The sequence below is a fragment of the Priceomyces carsonii genome (assembly GCF_900007245.1).
Source record: "Priceomyces carsonii strain CBS4050 genome assembly, scaffold: Debaryomyces_carsonii_scaffold_1, whole genome shotgun sequence".
Taxonomy (NCBI): Eukaryota; Fungi; Ascomycota; class Pichiomycetes; order Serinales; family Debaryomycetaceae; genus Priceomyces; species Priceomyces carsonii.
Window position 1 is genome coordinate 931,009 of NW_026946674.1, and position 22,900 is coordinate 953,908.

The following is a 22,900-nucleotide window of genomic DNA, read 5'->3' on the forward strand; positions in this document are numbered from 1 at the left end:
ACAGCGACCGCGCATACATTTAAACGACTCGACCCGACTTATTCACAACACGTGGAGTATTTCAAGTCAGCATCATCAAATCGTAGGTCTATGGGTGATTATCGAGATGCCGATACATACGCCGCAGTCTGCCACCTAGCACGAAATCGAAAGCTAAAAATCAAACTACGTAGATATGTAAGCCAACCTGGTAGTGAGCATCAAGGTGAATTCTATCAGCCTTACATTTTATACAAGTGCAATGCTTCGCTACCTTGTTGAAGATACAAGAAAGAAAACAACTTTCTTATCTTCAGTTTAGTTTTTGTCTTACCGTGGTGCGTAAAATAAGATTCGTGAAAGTTTTGTCGAGGTGGCCACTTCCGATGGTGGATCGTAATCCCGGATTGTTTAGGTGTTTTATTTAAAATCTTCACAAATTCAAAAGTTTAGTAGACATCTCTGATTTAAAGTCCTACACTTTTTGTGAAGTTCTGAACTATACCAGTGACGTCTTTTCCAGCAGATAATACATCAGTTTGGGTGTTTATGAGTATTTCATTGTTATAAAAGGAAAACAATAGGTGGAACTTAAAAAGACACGATTTCTTATATATAACGTTGAGGTGCTTGTACTCTTGGTATTTGAATTTTTTTGGTAAATTTTTCGTTATAGTTTATTCATAGGTTCTAACAAAAACGGAAAGCCAAAACTTCGTATATTTTGCCCGATATATTGGTATATTTTACTTGATTATCGTACATTAAATAAGACTGTTACAAACCTAGCTTAGATCAAGCGATAGACGAAGTCAGGAGCCAATTAAAAGAGTCGAACGTCTAAACACTTCTTACTATTGTGACATTTATTTGAATAGTTGGTGTTATGAAGCGACTATTTTTGTTGCCATTCCTACTAGTGTTCACTGTGATTGATGCAATTGGGATTTCTGTCGCACCCATCCAATTAGGTGATCAAAAGCGATATTCTGGGTTGAATAACTTACTCAACTGTCTCAGTTATTCGACAGAAAAAGATGATATGGTGGTGATCCAAATTAAAAGTGGCGACAAACAGCTATCCCAATCTTTGAACTTGAATATATTCGATAACCACAATTATCGAATAAGATACAGCGAGGACATCCAAGGAGATGTCAATGTTTTATTCAAGAATTTGAACACCGAGCATTCAGATAAGAAGGGCCTTTTTCACCTTCTGTCTAAAAAAACTGATCTGAAATCTCAGGGCTCTGCTATTTATATATGCTTCGACAATTTGTACGAAGACAAGTCATGGACTTTTCATCCCAAGACAAGAGACATAGAATTTACCGTGGACATCAAGAATCGTTCGACAATTCACGGCACTAATTATCAAAATTTTGCATCTTATTTTCCATCTTCACAGGAACAGCAAGAAGATGGCACTATAGTGCCACAGAAAGAATTTGCAAAAGATGACTTTGAAAAAAACATAAATGCCTTGAAACTGAAGTTGGCCGATGTCAAAGAGAACTTAAAGAAATCTGAGTATTTATCACGTACTTTGGTGGATCAAGAGTTTAAATTAAGAGACGTAAATGAGAATATTTTTTCTGGTTATACTTTGATATCTATCGTCATAATTGTTGTGATTTGTATATTTGGAATCGGTCAAGCTGTTTTTTTTTGGGTGTACTTGAAAAGAAAAAGAATCATATGATAATCATACATATCATAGCATCATAAACATAATTTAGCATTGCAAATGAAGGTCAATAATATTCGAATTTAAATTGGCGGAGCAGCACAATTGTATCTTGCTTGAGATCGAACTAGACTTGATTGTATATTTAATATTTAATTAATACATATTAAGAGTTTTCAAAGAGGGTTTCTTCAGTTTCCTCTCATTTTTTCACTTGTTATGACCTCCTGACAAATGTTTTCCATAGCTTCCTTCTCTATAACATTGCTGAAGTCAGTGTATGACAAACTTGTTTCGTATCCCATTACGATTCGCCGCTCGGTGAGACCTATTTCACCATAGCTTAAAGCTTTTATGACATTGGAGTACCTAGCTATATTTGAGCGGATTGTGTTCGATATGTTGGGGTCGTTCTTATCTGAATATATCTCCCAAGAGCTTTCTTCTTCCAATCTTGTAATTGATACGGAACCTTGACCAGGATTGTATCCAGCTTGCGAGTTCAATGCCGCCGTTGTTTTGTTCAAGGTGGCGCTCAATTGTGGATTAGAATGTGCAGTGGTTTTGCTGAGCCATATGAACCCATTGACTCCCAATATTATACTTACATTGCCCGGCAAATCGTAAGAGTGATTCTTGGATTTAACAATAATACTCGAGGGCACTTTTAAAAAAATCCCATTTCTTAGTTTTCCATACTTGAGGGATCTAGTATGCAAAGAAGCAACACCACTGGTGAAGACAGTTTGAACCTCAGCATTCAATAAATCACCCTCCTTCAAGAAGCTTCTCATTTGAAGCTCATCGCTCTCTGATTTTCGCCTCAAGATTCCTCCTGGTAAATTCACAGACCCTAACATTAGTATGGCATCTTGTTTACATCCTATATCAACTTTCCATCTCTTTGATCCAACTTCTGTAATTCTACCAACAATATGGTCGCCTGTTTCCGGTTGGTACCTTCCTCTTAAAGGAATTACACTCAAGAGCCTATTCACTCTTGATACATTTCCTGCAACTGAGGAGTAGGTCTTGTCATCTAGGAAGTAAGTTCCATGGCCCTTCATCCACACTGGGTCGTCCGTTACTAATTCACCTGGAGTAACAATCGACTGCTTTCCCTGACTATCTTCCCCATCAGAGATATCCATGTCTGATTCGAAGACTTTGGGCTCTGGCACACTGATGCTTATTACGTCTGCTACTTCCACCATAACTTTATTTTACTTAACTACCTGAAATTAGAGATGAACAATCATCATAATTAAGTATGTCATTTTTCACTCATCTCATTTTTTTCTCATCAGCTACGAAAATTCTACTAATTTCTTAACAAACAATATAGACGGAAATTGTGCGAGATAGAGAGTATAAGTGTCGACCATAAGGTATTTACTTGATTTTTACCACATGCTAAGCAATTTTGGCCTCGCTTCGTGGATTTCAAATATAAGATTTTCAAGTTTAAGATATTTTCATAATATAAGCAAATCAGATAGAAGAAAATTGATGATGAGCAAATTTGGGCCCCCGATAGATAGATCCATGAGGAGCTTAGATAGGTCCTTTTTCAAAAAAGATATCCCAATGCTAGTTGCACGTTTTCCTGATCCAGTGCACCTAGGACAGTTTGTGAAAGTCTGCAAAAATGATATCTTATGTCTCCCATCGATAAAACATATTGTACCTTTAGGAAATTCGAAAGGGGTCATTTTGAGAGAAGACATTGAAGACATTGATAATCATAAAAATCAAGTGTCGGAGTTGACTCTAAACAAAATTCATGAATATGGCATAATAGTTGAGCCTTACATTTTAGAATTAGCGTATGATTTTTGGAGGGCTGACGACATATTAAGAGCAATACTACCTGAAAACTTACTTGATGATATACCGACGGGATTTGCGCAAGCTGGGCATGTGGCGCATTTGAACTTAAGAGATGAGTTTAAACCTTATGGACAATTAATTGGACAAGTTATTTTGGATAAAAATCCAAAGATTGATACTGTTGTTGATAAGGTCGATACTATAGATACTAAATTTCGAACTTTTCAAATGAAAATATTAGCTGGAAAAGATGACTTGATTGTTGAGCAAAGTGAAAGTGGATGCAAATTTCGCTTCGACTTCAGCAAGGTATACTGGAACTCTCGTCTTAGCACTGAACATGATCGATTAGTTAGTCAATTTAATCCAAAAGATGCGGTATGTGATGTGTTTGCAGGAGTGGGCCCATTCGCAGTCCCTGCTGGAAAGAAGAATGTTTTAGTTTTGGCTAACGACTTGAATCCATCTTCATATCGTTATCTCTTGGAAAATATTACTTTAAATGGGGTCCAGGATTTTGTACGTCCTTTCAATTTGGATGGTCGTGACTTCATTCAAGAGTCACCAAAGTTATTACAACAATGGTCTGAGGATTCCAAGGTCATAGAAAAGAAAAAGTTGATAAAAAGAAGAAAAATAGATCCAGTCACTCACGAAAAGAAAACAACAAGAGAATATGAGTTAACAAAGGTGGAAATACCGAGGTTCTTTTCTGACTACGTGATGAATTTGCCAGATTCTGCCATTACTTTTTTGGATGCATTCATTGGCCTTTACCATGGTAGAGATGACGTAAAGAAGATAACTGGTTTTAAATTGCCTAAAATCCATGTGCATTGCTTTGAAAAATTTTCGCCTCATGATTCTGAACCGTCAATAGAAGAGTTAAACAAAAGAACATATAATAGGATTATTAAGATACTTGATTTTGATATTCCGTTTTCTGAATTCAGCTTTCATTTAGTAAGAAAAGTAGCACCTACGAAGCCAATGTTTTGTGTAAGCTTTACTTTGCCTGAAGAAGTTGCATTTCGAGCTCCATAGAAGTATTTACAGATTATATATAAATGCTGCCAAATTTTTTATTTTTTCGGTAATCGGTTATGAAAGTTGCGACATTGGCTGTAAAATCTATATGATGTAAAACTGGCGGCTAATATATTTACATAAGAAAGTTAATTTCAATAGAATGCTGACTATACTATCTCTAGATGGTAATGACTTCAATGAACTAACGAGGTCATATATGGGCTTTTTCCATTCTCCTGAATTTGAACAGTTCTTAAATACTACGCAGACGGGTTACGCACACGAGTCAGCAGGAATTGAATTTAGCCTCCTAGTAAGGACTCTATCCACATCTTTATGCTTTTGCACAGCTCAATTGATCTTCTTTTGTTTCTTACGACCTATTTTTAAATTCCTATATCAACCACGTTGCTACTGTGTTCCTATTAATGAGCGGATGGATCCGTTACCTGATGGTATGTTGACTTGGGTGCTACCAACGTTCACGTACAGCATCAACTACTATTTATCTATGGGATTAGATGCATACTTCTTTGTTCGATTTGTGAGTATTTTGTTGCTTTTCTTCATAGTCATAGGCTCTTTGAACATGATTGTTTTGATACCTATCAATTGGACTGGAGGTAGCGGTGATTATTCTGCATCGGGTCTTGACAAGCTCAGTTTATCGAACATATCTATCTCAGAAGTACAAAGGCTAAATGCTCACTTTTTCATGTGCATCGTGACAGTTGGATTTTTTCATTGGCTTATCATTTACGAATTTCAAAGCTTCGTTAAAATTAGGCAATCCTACTTGTTATCTTCAAGTCACAGTGACTCCATCATATCCAGAACCATACTAGTTGATAATGTTCCACCGCATTTACAAGATGTTGACATTCTTGCAGATCTTTTTGAGTCCGTTCCTGGGGGTATTAAAACAATATGGTTCCTTTACGACTTTAAAGAAGTGATGCAAGAAGTAGTCGAGGCTCAGGATGCTTTGGAATTACTAGAACTAAGCCAGATCATTTATTTGAAAAGGTATATACGAAAAAACTTCAAGGCTTCTGGCCGTGTTCATCTTCGCCTTAATACCAAAAAAATTCAAGACGTTTCAAACGAAAAGGAACCTCACAAGGAGGACGAGTCTTTGAGGCCACTTTTTTATCCTCCAATATACTTTAGAGCATTTAGCATGCTTGGTAGAAACTTAACTTTCAAGCTTCCAGGTTATATGAGAATCTTGAGACTTGAAAGAAGAGTGTCAATGATTGACTGGTGTATCCAAACTCTTCAAGATAAGCACAAGGCAATTGACACGCAAAAAGTACTATTAACAATGGACAAACTTCCTAAACATAACAAGTTGTTTTTAGAATTTAATACTCAAAATGGAGCCAGTATTGCACATCAATGTTTGTTATCTCAGTCGCAATTCAATTTAGACCTGACCTTGATGGAGGTTCACCCTGGAGACATATTATGGAACAATCTTTCGAGGAACAATGTACTTTTTTGTATAATAGAGAAGTATTTCGTCAATGTTTTGTTTATTTGCATCATTATTTTGTATGTTATTCCTGTTTCATTCATCGGCTTAGTTTCCCAACTTCCACTACTCACCCAACTCATGCCTTTTCTACTGTGGATATATAGATTTCCAGAGGTCATAAGGCAAACAATTTCAAGCTTCTTACCTTCGGTGCTTCTTTCAGTATTGACAGAAACCGTTATGATCACATTCAGATTTTTAACTTACTTTAAAGGAGAAATGTCCGGGTCCGACTCAGAGCTCGATTTGCAGCTATGGTACTTCGCATTTTTATTTGTGCAGCAATTTTTGGTAGTCACTATTCTGTCCAGCATTACGGTTATATTTAAGCAAATAGTTGACCAGCCGACCTCAATTCCAATCCTATTGGCCACTAACCTACCTAAAGCTGCAAACTTCTTTTTTCAATACATTGCACTCAAAGCGTTTGCTTTTTGCGGAAGCAACTTTTTAAGAATTGACCAATTGATAGCACATTATACTATCCATAAAATAATAGATAAAACCCCAAGACAAAAATTCTTCAGGCTCACATCTCTACCTAAGATCAAATGGGGGACAATATATCCAGTTTATTCAGTTTATGCATCTATTGGCCTTGCGTATTCCATTATTTCTCCACTCATTACTATTTTCATAATTTTCATCTTAAGTTTGGTCTTGTTATATTACAAGTATGCATTGAAATACATTTACAATCATGTAAACGTATCTGAAACTCAAGGAAGGTTGTACCCAGTTGCATTATTACATTTGTATACTGGTATATATTGTTTGGAATGTTGCTTGATAGGAATCTTTTTTTTGCTGAAGAATGAATTAGGAAGTTGTCCCATGAAAATACAGGGATGGTTTATGATTTGTGTGCTACTCGCTACAATATTCTCCCATATCGCTATATACAATAGGTACTCCAAACATTTCACCCGCCTTCCAATATTGCAGGATAAGAAATTTAAGAATCCTAATACTGTTGAAAACCTAAAAACAGCCTTGGCTCTTGAAAGGAAACGGCCATACACGACAACCAAAGAAGTTAATCAATACTACCTGAACCAAAACTTGCTATATTTCCATCCAGCTTTCAAATATGAAAGACCCAAACTATGGCTCCCTGATGACCCATTGGGAATTAGTGAATCCCAAATACGAGCCATCGAGTCCAAAGGAATATTGGAAGGGGGCGAAACGAGAGGCGTTACTTTGAACTTCAATAAATCAATCTCATGTATCAACATTAAGATATCCGAAGCTCCTCCTGATTATAAATGACAAATATTATATGAAGTCTTCAATGTGTATGCTCAATTTATCTTAAGGCAGAATTTATGACGCTAATGAGATTGTCTATACTTATGTCGGATAATTAAGTATACAACTAAATCATAGAAAATGACTGATCCTAAACGTAAAGTTTGCAAGAAAGCAAACTTATTGGTATATATAACTGCTATTTGATCTAGGCACAGTAGAAAACATGGATTTAATCGTTGTGTCTAAAACTGAGCTTTGCTTAACCTCATTCATTGTTAGAAAAACATTTATAATCTTAATTTGCAGCTTAGAGCTCAGAAAAGTGTCACTCAGAAAAGACTTGACGGTCCTTGAATATTTGTTAGCTTATCTTTTGAAGGACGCATACTTAACTGAAACCGTACGATTCGTCAAGTCTATGTTTTATTCTGATTCTTCGTAGTAATGAACTCCATGAGTAGAGTGCCATTTTTTTTCTCTCTTGAATCTTTATCTTTCGCATAGCAATAGTACAATAAAACCATATTTTTTTCGCCAAAATCTCGTCCAGCTTTAAAACTAAGACTCCTTTTTTAACAGGTGTTATGGAGCCATTTGCGCTGAAATTAAAACCAACTACGACAGGTATATAATCTAAGTCAGCTTCAATTGGGATAGAGATATTCTTAGATTTAAAACTTCGTAAAAGTATTTCTATCTCGGGAAGCACAACCCAAGAGGAACCATCCGGTATCATACAATTACGAAATATTTCAATATTCCCAAACTGGTTCTTTGGTAAGCGGTTATAGGTTATGCTTTCACGAATAAAAGGACATGTCTGATGAAAAGCATATAACTTAACGCAGTTTAGATCAGAATTTCCGGATAATATATGCTGGTTAAAACGCCTCTTCCTATATAATGACTTTGGATTCGAGACTCTGGTTATTTTTATAGGTCTGTCTTTCTCATTAAGCTTGACTGATCTACCCAAAAATTTCCACTGTTCTTCCGATTTCCCAACAATGACACAATTTTTTAAAAAAATAGGTTCAGTTCTCAGATATAACTTCACAGACCCTATCGATTTTTGATTTAATGGGATAACCTCATTGAATCTCAAGCTAGATATCGCAACAAAATTAGGACTTCTTTTCAAAGAGCTTAAGCTCATTGGAATTTCGCAATTTAGCAAAGCAACTTCTGTCAAACAGTTTTGCTCCTTAACACTTTTTGATATATCATGGCGCCTATTTAGCATATGAAGAAGAGATTCGAATAATAGTTCACATCTTCCCGCGATTGTCCTCAAGTCCAACTTTCCGAACTTTCGATACGAGATATCCATCATATATCTAGAGCTTACATCGATAACTGAATTATTCTTCTCAAATGCAACAACGTGATGCATTGTGATTTGATTTAAATTATTCACTTTAGGGAAATACAAGCTTGTGTAAAATCTGTGTAATTCTGATTGATTTTTAGGCGCCCCAAATCTTTTCAATCGCAATAACCTGTCATCTTCCTTGTGAAAGCATACGGCATCTAAAATTAATAATTCACTGCTATCGATGGGGTTTACTACTTCTGTCCAGAAGTATGGATAGAGGAGATCGTTATCTTTGACTCTGAGTAATTTATCATGATCTAGCTTTGGTTGTAATTTACCGTTCCTCAATGGAAGCAAAGGCAATGAAAAGACGAGTCGACATTCAAATCCCAAAGCTGCCAACAAAGCCGTAAAAAATTGGGCTCCCGTGTCTCTATTGTGTTTAAAATCCTTTAGGACAGACAAAAAGCTCTGATAATCTTCAATAGGGTCTATGTTTTCAGGGAAATATTCTTGCCACCGCATGTTCGATGAAGGCAAATAACCTAAAACACGGATGCCATTAGAATTTAGTTTATAGTTGAAGCGAAACCATTTTATAGCATATTTTACTATGTATATTAAATGTTTGTCCAACTCAATTTTATCAACAGTTGCGTTTCCCCTATAAGCTTTTAAGTTCTTATTGAATTTCTTGACATGCTGCTGTAACGCATCAGGTATCATTTTCTTTAGTCTTTTTAGAGTTTTTATATCATTCAACCACTTATTACGGATCGAACAATGTCCCAAATAAGCAATCATCCCCAAATAGTGCATAGTTAATCTCCTTTGCTTTCCTAATAGAATTTCTTCATGCCGAACTCTTTTAGCGGCTTCCACATTCAGATCAGCTTCTGAGTTTATTGAGATATCGAAGGAATTTAAATCAGCTGCCGTACTTATTAAAGGTACATCTTCCCAATCACTAGGGTCACTTTCCAGCTCGCTGATGTTTTCACGCTTTGGGCTTGTTTCATTGCTGACTTTCCTACGCTTCATGTCTCATTCCTAGAGTATGAAAATTCTTACGATCTCTATATATATCATCAGGCTCATCTCCAATGAAAATTTGGGTTGATGCTTTCCTTAGTTTAGGACCGATATAAAGAAATTATATGTCGGGTGCACATTTTTCTGTACACACTATCATAGGCAATGTTAATTGACCAAAAGAACATAATATTCAAGTGATATGGTACTTTAAAGAAGGCAAAAATCTTACCTCCCAACTCGTTATTATTGTATGATTCAAGCCAATGTCATCTCACTCATTAACGATTTTTTCCAAAAGATGTCTATGAGTGAACTATGTCGCTGATCTCCTTCCATTCATTAACCAATGCCCATTGATTATATTCTTCAGCAGGGGCATCATGTCCATATATCACGAGCTTCTTAAATTTCGCTACTGCTGTATATATATCAATATTCTTTAAGATACCGCTTTCTATACTTTCATCTTCCTGAATCTTTTCCATCTTCTCCGATTTTTCGACAACGTAACCGATGTACCTATCTCCATATGTAACTTCATTACCTACCATCTTGCAGCCCCTGAAGTACGCGACTGATGCTTCTCTGTCAGGCTCTATTTGCTCAGTCGTCTTGGAAGGGGTAAAAAATTCTGCAGTATTAGCAGGACCAGAATATTCGATATGAAATGGCACGAGGTTGGCTTCTACTATTGGAACTTTATTGTTAATATCAATATAACTTGTCATTGCGTTTCTTTATGTTGTATCTTTTATATCTAGTCTTTACTGGGTCCAATTAGTCTGATAATTCTGGGGCTGAAAAATATTCAGACGTGTCTGTCTATCTCGGATAAATATATTGTTACTACTACCACCACAAAGTAATAGCTCTACATGATTCTTAAACTAATCCTGATCGTGAAGAATAAGAGGGCTCAGATAGCAGTGAATTTGCACATATGAACTAAGCTTAGTGAAAGTAAATTGAAGATCATGATGTTTCTCAATTTAAGTTTTAGTCGAGTTATTCTACTGCTTAGGTCCCAACTCACAGTAATGAAGCATCATCGCAGGAAACCAATTACATCATGTAACAGAAATCATTTTTATCTTTTCTAATTTCTATATTCTCTACTTGACAATTCTCTTAAGGTAAGAACGGAAAAAAAAGCTATGTGTAGCCGCATGCATTAACTTTTCATTTCAATATTAATTTATGTTTTTTGATACTAAGAATTTCTTAAATCAAGATCTTCTTCCTTAAATTTATAAAAATGAGTACTTTGACCCAAAATCCACTAAAAGTCATTGATATTGAAGAGGATGATGAATCGACGGCAGTTGATTTGTTGGAAGCAGGAAAGATGCAAGGATTTTTGATGATTGAGGGCCATGGGTTTACACAAACTGAAGTTGATCAGTTGTTTGGAGTATCAGAACACTTCTTTAAGTTGCCAGTTGAGTATAAAAACATCTATGCGATGAATAATTCTAATCATGGATATGCTTACTATGGAATAGAGAACTTAGATCCAGCATCACAGAAGACAGGGGATCCCAAAGAAGCGCTTAATATATCTCATTTAAATTTTGCGACAGGAGAATCCTCCAGTCGTATTCCAAGCTGGTTCCTGGAGGATCAAGGAAGGTTGCATTTGGTTCAGGATACGATCAAGAGATTGTATGAATTATCCATCAAAATTTTAAAGATATTAGCTTTGGGATTAAGAATTGAGGACTCAGATAACGTGAAAGGTGCAGAATGGTTCAATTCAAAATATGTCCCCGATAAGGAATCAGGTTCTACCTTTCGATTGTTGCACTATCCGGGACAGCAGAAGCTTAACCCAGAAAGCGTGATCAGAGCAGGCGCTCACACTGATTACGGCTCAATGACTCTTTTATTTCAAAGAGAAAACCAGGAAGGGCTAGAAATATACTCACCTATAACTAAAAACTGGGAGCCCGTACCATTTGTACCTGCTAGCCCTAAATATTCGGGTCAAGCACCACCATTGATTGTCAATATTGGCGATCTTTTAAGTTATTGGACATCGGGATTATTAAAATCAACAGTGCATAGAGTCAAGTTTCCTGCTAAGGTACAAGAGAGCGGTCAAGATAGGTACTCAATTGTCTTCTTCAGCCACCCGAATGATGACACTTTGCTACTTCCTGTCCCTAGCACGATGATACGAGAGATCAAAGGGAGAGGTGCAAACAGTGAAGAGACTTACATTACGGCAAAGCAACATTTAGATAAAAGATTAGCTGCTACCTATGGACGGTCCTACTGAGTTGTTACGTATTTTTATAGATTATTCAAAGCGATATCTCTTCCTTTTGTATTTTGTGTGTATTTGTCGCGACCTTTTTATTCTAATCAGATCGGGTTGTCCTTTTAGGAAGTTTGTTCCTTTGATAAAAAAAACCCATAACGAAATGAGGAGCCAGTATTTCAGTAGTAGGCATTCATTAGTAGCAAAGATTAACAAATTCTAGACTTTACACTCAAAAAATGTCTGCTACACTGTCCCCATCGCATCAGGGAAGACCTATTCTTTTTAAATCACCTACATTGGAGGCTCAAGGAGGGATCCGTCATAATGAAATTACAGCTCAAATTATTACAAACCCTGACGATATCATTGAAATAATCCAGGAGAAGGAGAGAAAGAATTATAAGTTAGGAGCAATTTTGATAGCTGTCGCTATTGCAACTTGGATCGTTGGCCTTGAATTGGTTAGCTCAGTTTTGAAGACGAGCGACTACAAAAAACCATGCATGTTTTCAGTAATTTCAGGTTCTTGTTTCAGCCTCAACTTATTGCCAGATATATTTTACTTCTTGAGGGATGCTATTTTTCATACAAAAGCAAATTCAGCTGACACAGATGTTATTGAGCCCTCTGCAGAAGCATTATTGAGACATCTGGAGTCGTTTGAGAAAGAAATAGAAAGAAATATTTTAAAACCAAAGGAATTAACGAAGGGCGAAGTCTATCGATTGGCAGCCACTATTGCTTGTATTTATCTTGTGTATAATATGTTTGTGTTGACGTCTTTAGAATTTACTTCAGCATCCAATCAGACGGTGGTGGGATCTTTGACTTGTTTTTTCACTTTATTCATAGGAGCATTCATGAAGGTTGATACGTTCACTGCGAAGAAGCTTATTTGTTCAGTTGTAAGTATTTGTGGGGTGTTGTTGATAAGTACTGGTGAAAGTCACAAGAATCATGATGATGGCAATAAATATGTTCCAAAGAATCCAGCTCTTGGAAATTGCTTAGCCTTAGTGGGGGCTCTAATGTATGCATTTTATTTAGTCATTATGAAAATAAAATGTGGAACTGGGAACACTACCACGAATGAAAGGAAACTATTTGGCTACGCAGGAATTGCAACTATGTTGATTGGTATTCCTGTCTTATTTATAGCGCATATCTTGGATATTGAGACTTTTGAATTACCTTCATCAAAAGATGAGGGGGTCTTGTATCTGGTATTTTTAAATGGGGTATTTTCGGCGATATCAGATTATATTACAATTTTAGCACTGTTACTTACGAGTCCTTTGGTTACATCATTATCACTCACTTCAGCGATTCCCATTACAATTTTCTGCGACTATATAATTATGCATATTAGTGGGTCTGGCAAATCCAACCTCAGTTTTATTTATTTCCTTGGTGTTGCCAACATACTTGTCAGTGTAATATTGATCAATATCAATTTTACTTCAGAGCTGGACCTTGTTGATCAGGCAATCGGGAATGCATTGGATAACGCTATTAATGAAGATGAGTTACTTTCACCAATACTTTCACCACTTTTATCTCCTAAGGCAAATACTTCCAATGCTTCTCCGTATTTCGCCGAAGATTCATTGAATATTAGAAACTTGAAAGAATCATCATTAATCTCCTCGTTCTCTCCCAAATTCCATTTCAAGAAAAAAAGGCTCCCTTTTGAAAGAGAAGTTTCGAAGTTTGATTTAGGTGGTAGTAATCAAAATTATGAGAGCACATCTGATCAGAATGAAGCTCAAACAAATGCAGAACATAACGACCAATGGCTGCCCAAAATTTTAGTGTACAGTGGCGGTAACCATAATTATAGCGTTAAGGCGTTACATTTATCATCCACAAATTTGGATGCAAATGGCGATGAGTAGTCTGTCAAATGCTATAAAATCTTAATGTAATTTAATATAGATAGAATAATAAATAAATAAATGGACAAGTAAAAAAATAAATAAATTAGTAAGTGAATAAAAATTAAAATATCAATCTCTATTCATCTTGGAATGCAATACATGCTCTCTAATAAAAAGGGAACTTAAGAATCCCAAGGAAATAGTAGCAACACTAAAGGCAAATGACCCTTTACAGCCTAAAGCATAAGATTCCACTATAGCTTCACGGACAATTTTTGGGGCTTCATTTACATATCTTGCACTATCCAAAGCCTTATGAATTATTTTGTCAGCCACAAGGGGATCAGATATTAATTGATGAATTCTATCATTCAAATTGCTCTTGAGAAGATTTTGAAAAAGTGCAGACCCTATAGACACACCTAAAGTAGAACCTGTCGATCTGAAAGTATACTGAATAGATGTAGTGCATGCCTGGTACTTGAGAGGTACTGACGCGATCAAGGATAATAACGTTATAGTCAAAATATTTGAATACCCGTAAACACAAGGAAAGGCTGCCGTAAACTGCATAAATAATGATGGTTTCGTTGACATCAATAATATCCTCACAGATCCGAGAATAGAAATTACGCCAACAACCACGGTCAACTTGTAGTATTTTCCTGTTTTTTTCATATAGTAACCAGCTCCCACAGATCCGAAAGAGGTTGCAAAGAAATTAGCTACCGTTCTCTCTCCATTCTGAGTAGCACTCAATCCTAAAACTGATGTGAAGTAAATAGGTACGTAGAACAATCCAGCGAAAACTCCCATGGTATAAAACCAATTTGTTAAAGAGGACGATAATACCGTTCTTTCGGCAAATAATTCTAAAGGTAAAATGGGTTCATTTGAGACGCGCAACTCAACGTATATGAACATCAGCAACAACACTGTCCCTGCAAGAGCTAAGCCAATAAAGTTTAAAGAGCTGAATGGTATTTTAGTTCCACCTAGAGATGCTAAGGTCATGAAGCACATAAGAGACGAAACTAAAAAGAAAGACCCCATAAAATCTACTCTTTTTACTTTTTGTTTAATATCCTCTCCGTGAGCTCCTAATCCAGGAGATCCAACAGGCAAAACTAAGAACTGATAAATCAAAAAACCAACTAAAAGAGAAATGGGGACCTGCAAAATAAAGACATACTTCCAACCTAAGGTATCGGCAATTATTCCCCCCACGAGTCCCCCAGATGCTGCGCCAAGCCCGAAAAACACATTTGCAAGGCCCTGATACAAGCCTCTGTCTCTCAAAGGAATTAAATCTGACATTGTAATAGTTCCTACGGTTGTTAGACCAGAACCTCCACATCCTGTGACAAATCGTCCAACTATCAACCAAATCAAGGAGTCTGTAGCACATACAACACAACCTATAGTAAAAAGAGCACAAGATGTTAGGAGAAGCGATTTCCGGCCAAAAATATCTGAAAGCTTACCGAACAAGGGCTGGAAGGCTGCATTAGACAATAAATATGATGTCGCAATCCACGATATACTACCAACGGCATTCAAATCTGATGCAATAATCGACAATAATGTGGTTACAACAGTCGTATCTAACGCTGCCAAGTAAGATCCCATGAAGATGCTGAAGACCACAGTATAAAGTTTCCCCATTGGCAACGCGTATTCGTCATTTTCTTCAGTTTCAGTCTCTTCATTAGCTGTCAACTCTCCGTTGCTCCCTCTCTCAATTGAACCATAAGAATGTGATTTTAATACTGATTGATTTATCAATCCTTCCTCTTCTGCTGCGATTTCTCCAGCCACAATTCCAGGACTTCCCGATGTAACATCTTTGATGATGTTGGGAGATAAATGCTCATTCGGGTGCAGCTTCTTGCTCATTTCCTATACCTTCTGATAAAAAAAAAGATGTAAACGACTACTCCTTTTTAATTTGTCATATTGAATTTAATATCCTTTACGTTCACTAGAGCCGTTATTTTATCTATCCCAATTAGGCGTTGCGACAATTGTCGAGAGACACGCATCAGAAAGAGTGCTAGACATTTTAGTTTCGGTGTGGCGACATGTTTTATATAAGAAGCCTCGGATACGACATTGTCATGAGTACAACGAAGCTTGTGTTTATCTCCTCTCTTTTAATGTCTCACCTGCGTTTTTGCAAAGTTGCGTGATATTTGTTCTTCAAAGAATTTCACAAAGCATTATTTGTTTTCCTCAAGCCTTCCTGAAAGGAAAGCCAGCCAAAGCGGGTCTTGAAGTCCGTAATAACTTCGACTTTTCTCGCTTTCATTGTAAATCTCCTCTTTTTACCTTAGCCTTGTTCCATCTTCATATGAACTGGGGATTGTATACCTGTATATAACTCAGCATGCCGATTATCAAAGGCCCAGCAAGACGTAAAACATACATGTGCTTTCTCTACGTTGGTCGACAAATTGACGACGGCTACAATAAAGTGTTTTCTAGTAGACCAATTTAGTTGAAAGTTGACATCTGAAATCATTAGGGAGGGCACAATCTACAATCTGAGTCAAAAGTGTGCTTTCAATTTGGATTCTAGTATATCTTAAGAATGGAAACGTTGGAAATCCACTCGAAGGACTTTTTAGTCAAGTGGGTACATGCGCCAGAAGGAAGTATAATAGGCTGGCAAGTCAAACCTTTGAAAAAATCAATTAATTTTGCAATTTATGGTAAAAGCGAGGATGATCTGTCAGGCCAAAGAAGCGCTACGGAAGAGTTTCAGCAAGGATACTCTGCTTCACAAAAGGAAGAGAATAAGTCGGCTTCTAGCAACAGGCCTTCCGGGGCATTAAGGCTTCGTTCTGACTCTGTGAACTCTGTCAATGAGTTTTCAACTTCAGCAGGATATAAGACAAAATCCAGATCATCAATGTTCTCCTCTAACTTAAACAATTCTGACTTGACGTTGATTAAAGATTACGATAAGCTAGTATCAGGTGAGCTTGTATATGGCAAGTATGAAGTTCAAAAAGGTGGCATGTTTGCATTTATTTTTGACAATTCATTTTCCAAAACAACCGGTAAGAAGGTCCTCTTTAGCACAAAAATCATTAATTTGAAATCAGATACCAGTTCCAATTCTACAATTGGACGTCGGTCTGCAAAAGTGACTTTTCCTTCCCTTCCCTCCTCTGCAACATCTATAAATGTTTCTAATAACACTGCCATGGGTGGGGATCCCAAGCAACAATTTGACAAAAATACAAACATATTAAGGCCCAAGAACGGTGAGTTGCTTCAAGGCATCTTATTCAAAAAGAGAAGAAAGAAGCTTCAGGGTTTCACTAAGCGCTATTTCATTCTCAGCTTTAAGTATGGCACGCTTTCTTATTTCAGAAATAACGATAATAAGCTAAGGGGTCAAATGCCGATTAAACAGTCCATTGTGAGTGCTAATGCTCAGAAAAGAGAACTTATTATAGATTCTGGAATGGAGGTCTGGGATTTGAAGGCATTAAATGTTGCAGATTTTAATACTTGGGTTGATGCATTCAATCAAGTCAAGAGAGCTAAAGACTCCATAGTGGATCAAACTGTCGAGGAAACTGTCGAGGATTTATCTTATCTCTGTTCTGAGCTAGAGCTTATTTCATCTAAGGTGGCAAAGTTGAGATCTCAAAGTTCTCTGAAATTAAGCGGCAATTTCGATGAAATATCTTCAGATTTAAAGAGGGTCTTAGATCATTTCAAGCCACAGAGTATTGCCAATGACACTATGTCTGTTTTTTCGCATGATTATTTTGATGCCAAAGAATACATAGAAGCAATGAACTCAGGGGTTGTCTTATTAGACCAGCAAAGTGACAACTTAGGTAATGTAGATGAAATAATGAATAGTACTGCCCGCTTCCTTTCAGATGAAAGCTTCAAGAAACCAGAAGATGGCGATCAATTCGATGTCGTATCGTCATCATCTAGTTCGTCTTCTGAACAAGACAGCGTGCCAAGTGTTACAACTGATACGGAAATATCTAGAGTGCTCTCTTCTACCGATGACATGGATGACACATTGTACCCATTACCACATGAGAAGGTCGATAGAAACTGCGACATACCTTTGTGTACCCATACGCCTCCTAGCTTGCTAGGAATAGTTCGGAAAAGTGTTGGAACAGATCTTTCATCCATAGCCATGCCTGTGAGTATGAACGAGCCGATCTCAGCTCTTCAAAAGTTCAGTGAACTTGTAGAATATTCTGATTTGATTAATAATTCGCTACAATCAAATTTTAATGATAATGGAGAGAAAATCTTAAGGATTGCTACTTTTGCAGTTAGTTACTTATCAAGCCTCAGAGTCAAAGAGAGGAATATCAGGAAACCTTTCAATCCTTTGTTAGGCGAAACTTTTGAGTTAGTCAGAGAAGATCTCGGCTTTCGTTTTATAAGTGAAAAAGTCTGCCACCGGCCACCGGTATTCGCCATGTTTGTTGAAAGTGAAAAATGGCTGCTTTCTTACAGTCCTTCTCCAGGACAGAAGTTCTGGGGTAAGAATATGGAGATCACAACAGGTGGTGTTGTGAAATTGACTATAAATTCAACTGGTGAAGTTTTTACCTGGTCTCAACCTACGACTTTGTTGAAGAACATAATCGCCGGTGAAAAATACTGTGAGCCAGCTTCGTCAGTGACTGTAAAGTCAACTACAGGCTATAAGGCAGTCATAGAATTTGCGAAAGGGAGTATGTTTAGTGGAAGGTCTGAGGATCTAACTATTAAATCGTATGATCCTCTGAAGGAGGAAATGCCTTATACAGTCACAGGAAAATGGACCGAGTCGTTGACTTTAAAAACAAAAACAACGGAGAAATTGATATGGGAAGTTGGGAATTTGTTACCAGATGTGAATAAGAAGTACGGATTTACTTGTTTCACTGGATCATTAAACAAAATCACTCCAATTGAGAAAGATAGCATGGCTCCCACGGATTCAAGATTGAGACCAGATATGCAACTTTATGAGAAGGGCGATCTTGAAGGAGCCGAGAAAAAAAAAATAGAGCTAGAAGAAATGCAGAGAGAGAGAAGAAAAAAAATGGAGGCTAATTCTACGGAATATAAACCCCTATTCTTCAAGCATGTTGGTGGAAATTCTGCAGACTCCGGTGAGTGGATTTATATAAGAGGTGAAAAAAGTTATTGGAATAGAAGAAAGATGAATGATTGGTCTGATTTGCCCAAGTTGTGGTAATGATCACTTTCAACTACAATAAACAAGAATGCACTTTTAAGTTATCATTATCCTTTATTTATCAATTAGTATATTAATTTATACTAATTAAAACGTATAAGCATATATGTTCCATGGCTCGTAATTTCATTAATGTCATTCAAAGCTTTAAATTTAACCTTTCCTCGGAACTACTCCTCGATGGCACGTCAAGCATATCGCTTAGATCATCTAACTGCGAACTGAACTTATTGGTCCTTATATTTCCTCTATTAAATAGTAAGAACTGTACCTGCTTTCTTAAACTATTGATTAGAATTCTTTGAATCTTCAAATCCTCTTTTAATATAAAATTATCATTCACCAAGCTATTCAAAATGGGCTGTCTCTCATTAGGTTGATTTTCAGAAATGAAGGGTATTATTTTTTCATCGACTTCAAACTTCAATCGTTCAAGCTCATAATTTAAGTAAATCATCGAATCTACATCTTCCGTCCTAGAAGACTTATTGATTTCCTCGATGGATTCGTTGTACCCCAAGTTCGTGATTTTTCCCTGAATTATCAGATTCAAGATTTTATTTATTTGTTTCTGTAAAAACTGATTTTCATTGAATAGCGACTCTACTTTGCCATTCATTTTTTTGAAAAATGGTAAAAATTGATTAAGCTGACAATTATTATCTTGTAAATGAATTTCTAATGATGTTTGGTTTGTCCCAACCCATTCACAACCAATCTCGTGAGCTGGACATTTCATGTGCCCTATCTTCGAACAGTTATCTTTATGCTTTTCAAGGTTCTTGAGAGGAATGAGATCATTTCCACAAAGCTTACAAGTCTGGTAGTTAAACAAACAATCTTTCGATAGATGCTCATTCTCAGAGATCTTAGAAAGTAGCAGATTGCAGTGCTCACATTGAAAAAGCTTGTGCGCACAACTGTTATCGTCACTTAAATGTCTCCTTTCCACCAATATTTCACAAACTTCTTCTCCCTCAGATGGATCATCAAGCTCCCTGACTCCACCGCACTTCACTCCCGTGTATCCACAATCTGCTATTACATGATGTTCCAATTCCCATCTACTTCCTACCCAATCACAACCTCTTTCCGTATTTAAACACTGAACTTTTAAATCATCAACTAAGTTTACTATGACTAACGGGGTTGGAAACAAATCATTTGAATCGTTAGCATCTATCGGAGTTCTATCTAACGGGCAACATCCAGAACTCATTTCGGACTGATTTCTTTTAGACATTTTGAAGCATTCATAAATACAATCTTTACAAAATGTATGACCGCAGACGGTGGTCAAAGGTTCAAAAAATGGTTGTTGACAAATGGGACAATTCAAATGCTCCGTTGGACTCATATATTCTGCATTTCGTAAATCTGGTCTGTCATTGGCTCCGCAAAGATTAAAAGTTCTTGAATAATCTTTAACACTCACATCTTGATACTTCGTGGATTTAGAGGGTAAATGAGTATCCGCTAAATTATCTGTGTTCTCAGAGAGAATATCTTCGCCCATTCTTCTTCTACTTCTACTTCTTCTTCTTATTGCTATTATTATTATTCTTCTTCTTCTTAAATCCCAATTCTTAATCAAAAGCACCTCTACTCCTATACATTTTTGAGGTTACTCTATCATGTGCTATATAGATATGGTATTCGGTGCTTACACTACTCATATGAAAGTACTAGCTTGAGCTTTACTATAATTTGCTCATAAGAACCACATCTGCACATAAAGAACTAAGCTTGCTTAACGACAGATATCAACATATTACTTTCTTAAGACAAAGCAACCTTTTGTATTTTAAAGCTTAATAAGAAGTATAAAAAAAAAAAATGTAAGAAGGTCGTACCCGGATTCGAACCGGGGTTGTTCGGATCAAAACCGAAAGTGATAACCACTACACTATACAACCCATTTCTCAAACAAAGGTCTTTCATTAGTTTAGCCTTATGGCTAATACTACATTGTAGATATGTTTTTAAATCAACATAAAGCTGCTCTTTATTAATATTATTTATTAAATGATGCAGTTGACACCTGCTGTTACTATACCTTATCAGCCATTATGTTGTAAATGAAGATAAGTGTGGCGTTTGGTTCAATTTTAAGAGCCAATTCTACTCATCTTAGAATCGTGACATCGAAAAGCAATTGGCATCAATAAGAAAAAGCGAGAATAGAAAACACAATTATATAACGCTGTGCGTATCATATAATTTATGATCCTTTATTTTCTTGTACTCCAGGACATTACTATCACATGAACCTTTTGTTTATCGACGATAGTACGCGTGATAGTCCACAGCAAAATCAGGTTATAAGGTTTTGTATCAGTACAAGGTATTAGCTTGAGTGTGAAAGTTTGAACTTGGTAGATAGTACGAGCTCTGTGTGTCATGCCAAAACGGTCAAGAGAACGATCGGATGAAGTTGAGTCAGAGCTTGGGAAGGATAAAAGGAAGAGAAATAACAATGAAGACAATCAAAGCGTCTTGATTGCACAGATCATCCGCACTATCTTGGGTAGAGAATTGAAAGGACAACTCATAAGAAGAGACCACATCAGTCCTATTATTTCGAAAAGCAAAGCAAGTTATAATACTATTATGAGTGAAGTTACATCAATATTAGAAGACGTTTACGGCATGACATTAAGCGAAGCCCCCGTGAATAATAAGGAAAGTTCTAAACATAGAGAAAATCTGAAATCGAAGCAGTTATTTTTGCTAACAAACTGTATGAATACAAAATCTAAGGATATATTGGGACAGCTTTGGAGTAAGAATTTTACAGAAACCCCCAATACAGATATAAATGCCATCAATGTGGATCAAAATGAATTCTTTTTACCCAAACATAGTAGAACCTCAAACCCTTCTAGCAACCACGAGTTGGTCAAGCAAGGAATTTTGCTCTTGGTGATATCTTTATTGGTGCTTAATGAAAATCGATTATTAGAACATGATTTGGTCAAAATATTAAAGTCCTTTGGACTCGCTGACAATTTGAACATCAAAAATACGAATTATAATTTAAATATTTACGAATTGGTTGCTGACTTTGTCAAGAAGGATTATCTCAGCAAGCAACAATTAAAGGGCTCTACTGAATCTTCCACTGTGGTTGAATTTGCATTAGGAAGACGCGCTCTTGTGGAATTTCCTCCAGAGTCACTATTTTCTTATTTCAAGATAATCTACGGAGAGACATTTGACAGACACACAGCTGAACGCGTGCTTATCACTATAGAAAGAGCTCTCGAGATACTTCCTAAAGACTTGGAGGCCATGGATCCCACTTTACAAGAAGAGCCTACTATGACTTCGGTGGTGCAACAAATTCCTTCGCCTAGTCTTGTTATCCAGTCCCTAGAAGACGACTTTACTCACGATGACGAGTTTGCAGATTAGGACAGATGTCTACACGTTGTAGATGCAGCATATAATAAACTGATTTAAGAGATCCCGATAAAATATCAGGACACATGATCTGCTCCGCTATGTGCGTTTTGCAGTTTGTTTCTTGACTCCCCCCTCTCGGTAATTATCATGAGACTGCGGCGCGGAATACAAATTTTCACAAGATCAAGTAATTCCGATCAAGGAAAATCATTCCGTTGAAAGGTCGGCATATGTACCAAAATAGTATAACTGATACGTATAATATAATTGAACAAAAAAAAAAACACTACATTAAATAGAATTTATATCGTTCGAACTGCTTGCAATAGTCATTGACATACACCAACGTTTGAAATAAACTTTGTGGATTTAAGACTAGTCACTATAGACGCTATTGAGAGGTAAAGGAAATTTCGATTGTTCTTTGGCGAAAGATCTTTAGATAAAAAGTAA

General features: G+C 36.6%; 12 protein-coding genes across 12 annotated transcripts; 7 read left to right on the forward strand and 5 right to left on the reverse strand.

The window, feature by feature from the left end:
- Window positions 1–865: 865 nt before the first annotated feature.
- PRCAT00000502001 (uncharacterized protein) lies at window positions 866–1,684 on the forward strand (the record flags this gene model as incomplete). The annotated part of the gene is made up of 1 exon (XM_062955109.1): window positions 866–1,684. The coding sequence occupies one exon, from the start codon at window positions 866–868 to the stop codon at window positions 1,682–1,684; it is 819 nt and encodes a 272-aa protein (XP_062807345.1).
- Window positions 1,685–1,860: 176 nt separating this feature from the next.
- PRCAT00000503001 (exosome non-catalytic core subunit) lies at window positions 1,861–2,883 on the reverse strand (the record flags this gene model as incomplete). The annotated part of the gene is made up of 1 exon (XM_062955121.1): window positions 1,861–2,883. One exon carries the CDS (start codon window positions 2,881–2,883, stop codon window positions 1,861–1,863), a length of 1,023 nt encoding a protein of 340 aa, XP_062807346.1.
- A 196-nt stretch (window positions 2,884–3,079) lies between these two features.
- PRCAT00000504001 (tRNA (guanine) methyltransferase) lies at window positions 3,080–4,543 on the forward strand (the record flags this gene model as incomplete). Its single annotated transcript, XM_062955132.1, has 1 exon — window positions 3,080–4,543. The coding sequence occupies one exon, from the start codon at window positions 3,080–3,082 to the stop codon at window positions 4,541–4,543; it is 1,464 nt and encodes a 487-aa protein (XP_062807347.1).
- A 145-nt stretch (window positions 4,544–4,688) lies between these two features.
- Window positions 4,689–7,337, forward strand: SPO75 (Spo75p; the record flags this gene model as incomplete). The annotated part of the gene is made up of 1 exon (XM_062955143.1): window positions 4,689–7,337. One exon carries the CDS (start codon window positions 4,689–4,691, stop codon window positions 7,335–7,337), a length of 2,649 nt encoding a protein of 882 aa, XP_062807348.1.
- A 370-nt stretch (window positions 7,338–7,707) lies between these two features.
- On the reverse strand, window positions 7,708–9,675 carry PRCAT00000506001 (uncharacterized protein; the record flags this gene model as incomplete). The annotated part of the gene is made up of 1 exon (XM_062955154.1): window positions 7,708–9,675. One exon carries the CDS (start codon window positions 9,673–9,675, stop codon window positions 7,708–7,710), a length of 1,968 nt encoding a protein of 655 aa, XP_062807349.1.
- A 296-nt stretch (window positions 9,676–9,971) lies between these two features.
- Window positions 9,972–10,397, reverse strand: PRCAT00000507001 (uncharacterized protein; the record flags this gene model as incomplete). Its single annotated transcript, XM_062955165.1, has 1 exon — window positions 9,972–10,397. The coding sequence occupies one exon, from the start codon at window positions 10,395–10,397 to the stop codon at window positions 9,972–9,974; it is 426 nt and encodes a 141-aa protein (XP_062807350.1).
- A 527-nt stretch (window positions 10,398–10,924) lies between these two features.
- Window positions 10,925–11,947, forward strand: PRCAT00000508001 (uncharacterized protein; the record flags this gene model as incomplete). The annotated part of the gene is made up of 1 exon (XM_062955176.1): window positions 10,925–11,947. One exon carries the CDS (start codon window positions 10,925–10,927, stop codon window positions 11,945–11,947), a length of 1,023 nt encoding a protein of 340 aa, XP_062807351.1.
- A 221-nt stretch (window positions 11,948–12,168) lies between these two features.
- PRCAT00000509001 (uncharacterized protein) lies at window positions 12,169–13,827 on the forward strand (the record flags this gene model as incomplete). The annotated part of the gene is made up of 1 exon (XM_062955187.1): window positions 12,169–13,827. One exon carries the CDS (start codon window positions 12,169–12,171, stop codon window positions 13,825–13,827), a length of 1,659 nt encoding a protein of 552 aa, XP_062807352.1.
- A 111-nt stretch (window positions 13,828–13,938) lies between these two features.
- On the reverse strand, window positions 13,939–15,705 carry PRCAT00000510001 (uncharacterized protein; the record flags this gene model as incomplete). The annotated part of the gene is made up of 1 exon (XM_062955198.1): window positions 13,939–15,705. The coding sequence occupies one exon, from the start codon at window positions 15,703–15,705 to the stop codon at window positions 13,939–13,941; it is 1,767 nt and encodes a 588-aa protein (XP_062807353.1).
- A 694-nt stretch (window positions 15,706–16,399) lies between these two features.
- OSH3 (oxysterol-binding protein related protein) lies at window positions 16,400–19,042 on the forward strand (the record flags this gene model as incomplete). The annotated part of the gene is made up of 1 exon (XM_062955209.1): window positions 16,400–19,042. One exon carries the CDS (start codon window positions 16,400–16,402, stop codon window positions 19,040–19,042), a length of 2,643 nt encoding a protein of 880 aa, XP_062807354.1.
- A 139-nt stretch (window positions 19,043–19,181) lies between these two features.
- On the reverse strand, window positions 19,182–20,558 carry PRCAT00000512001 (uncharacterized protein; the record flags this gene model as incomplete). Its single annotated transcript, XM_062955220.1, has 1 exon — window positions 19,182–20,558. One exon carries the CDS (start codon window positions 20,556–20,558, stop codon window positions 19,182–19,184), a length of 1,377 nt encoding a protein of 458 aa, XP_062807355.1.
- Window positions 20,559–21,442: 884 nt separating this feature from the next.
- PRCAT00000513001 (Smc5-Smc6 complex subunit) lies at window positions 21,443–22,456 on the forward strand (the record flags this gene model as incomplete). The annotated part of the gene is made up of 1 exon (XM_062955233.1): window positions 21,443–22,456. The coding sequence occupies one exon, from the start codon at window positions 21,443–21,445 to the stop codon at window positions 22,454–22,456; it is 1,014 nt and encodes a 337-aa protein (XP_062807356.1).
- Window positions 22,457–22,900: the final 444 nt, after the last annotated feature.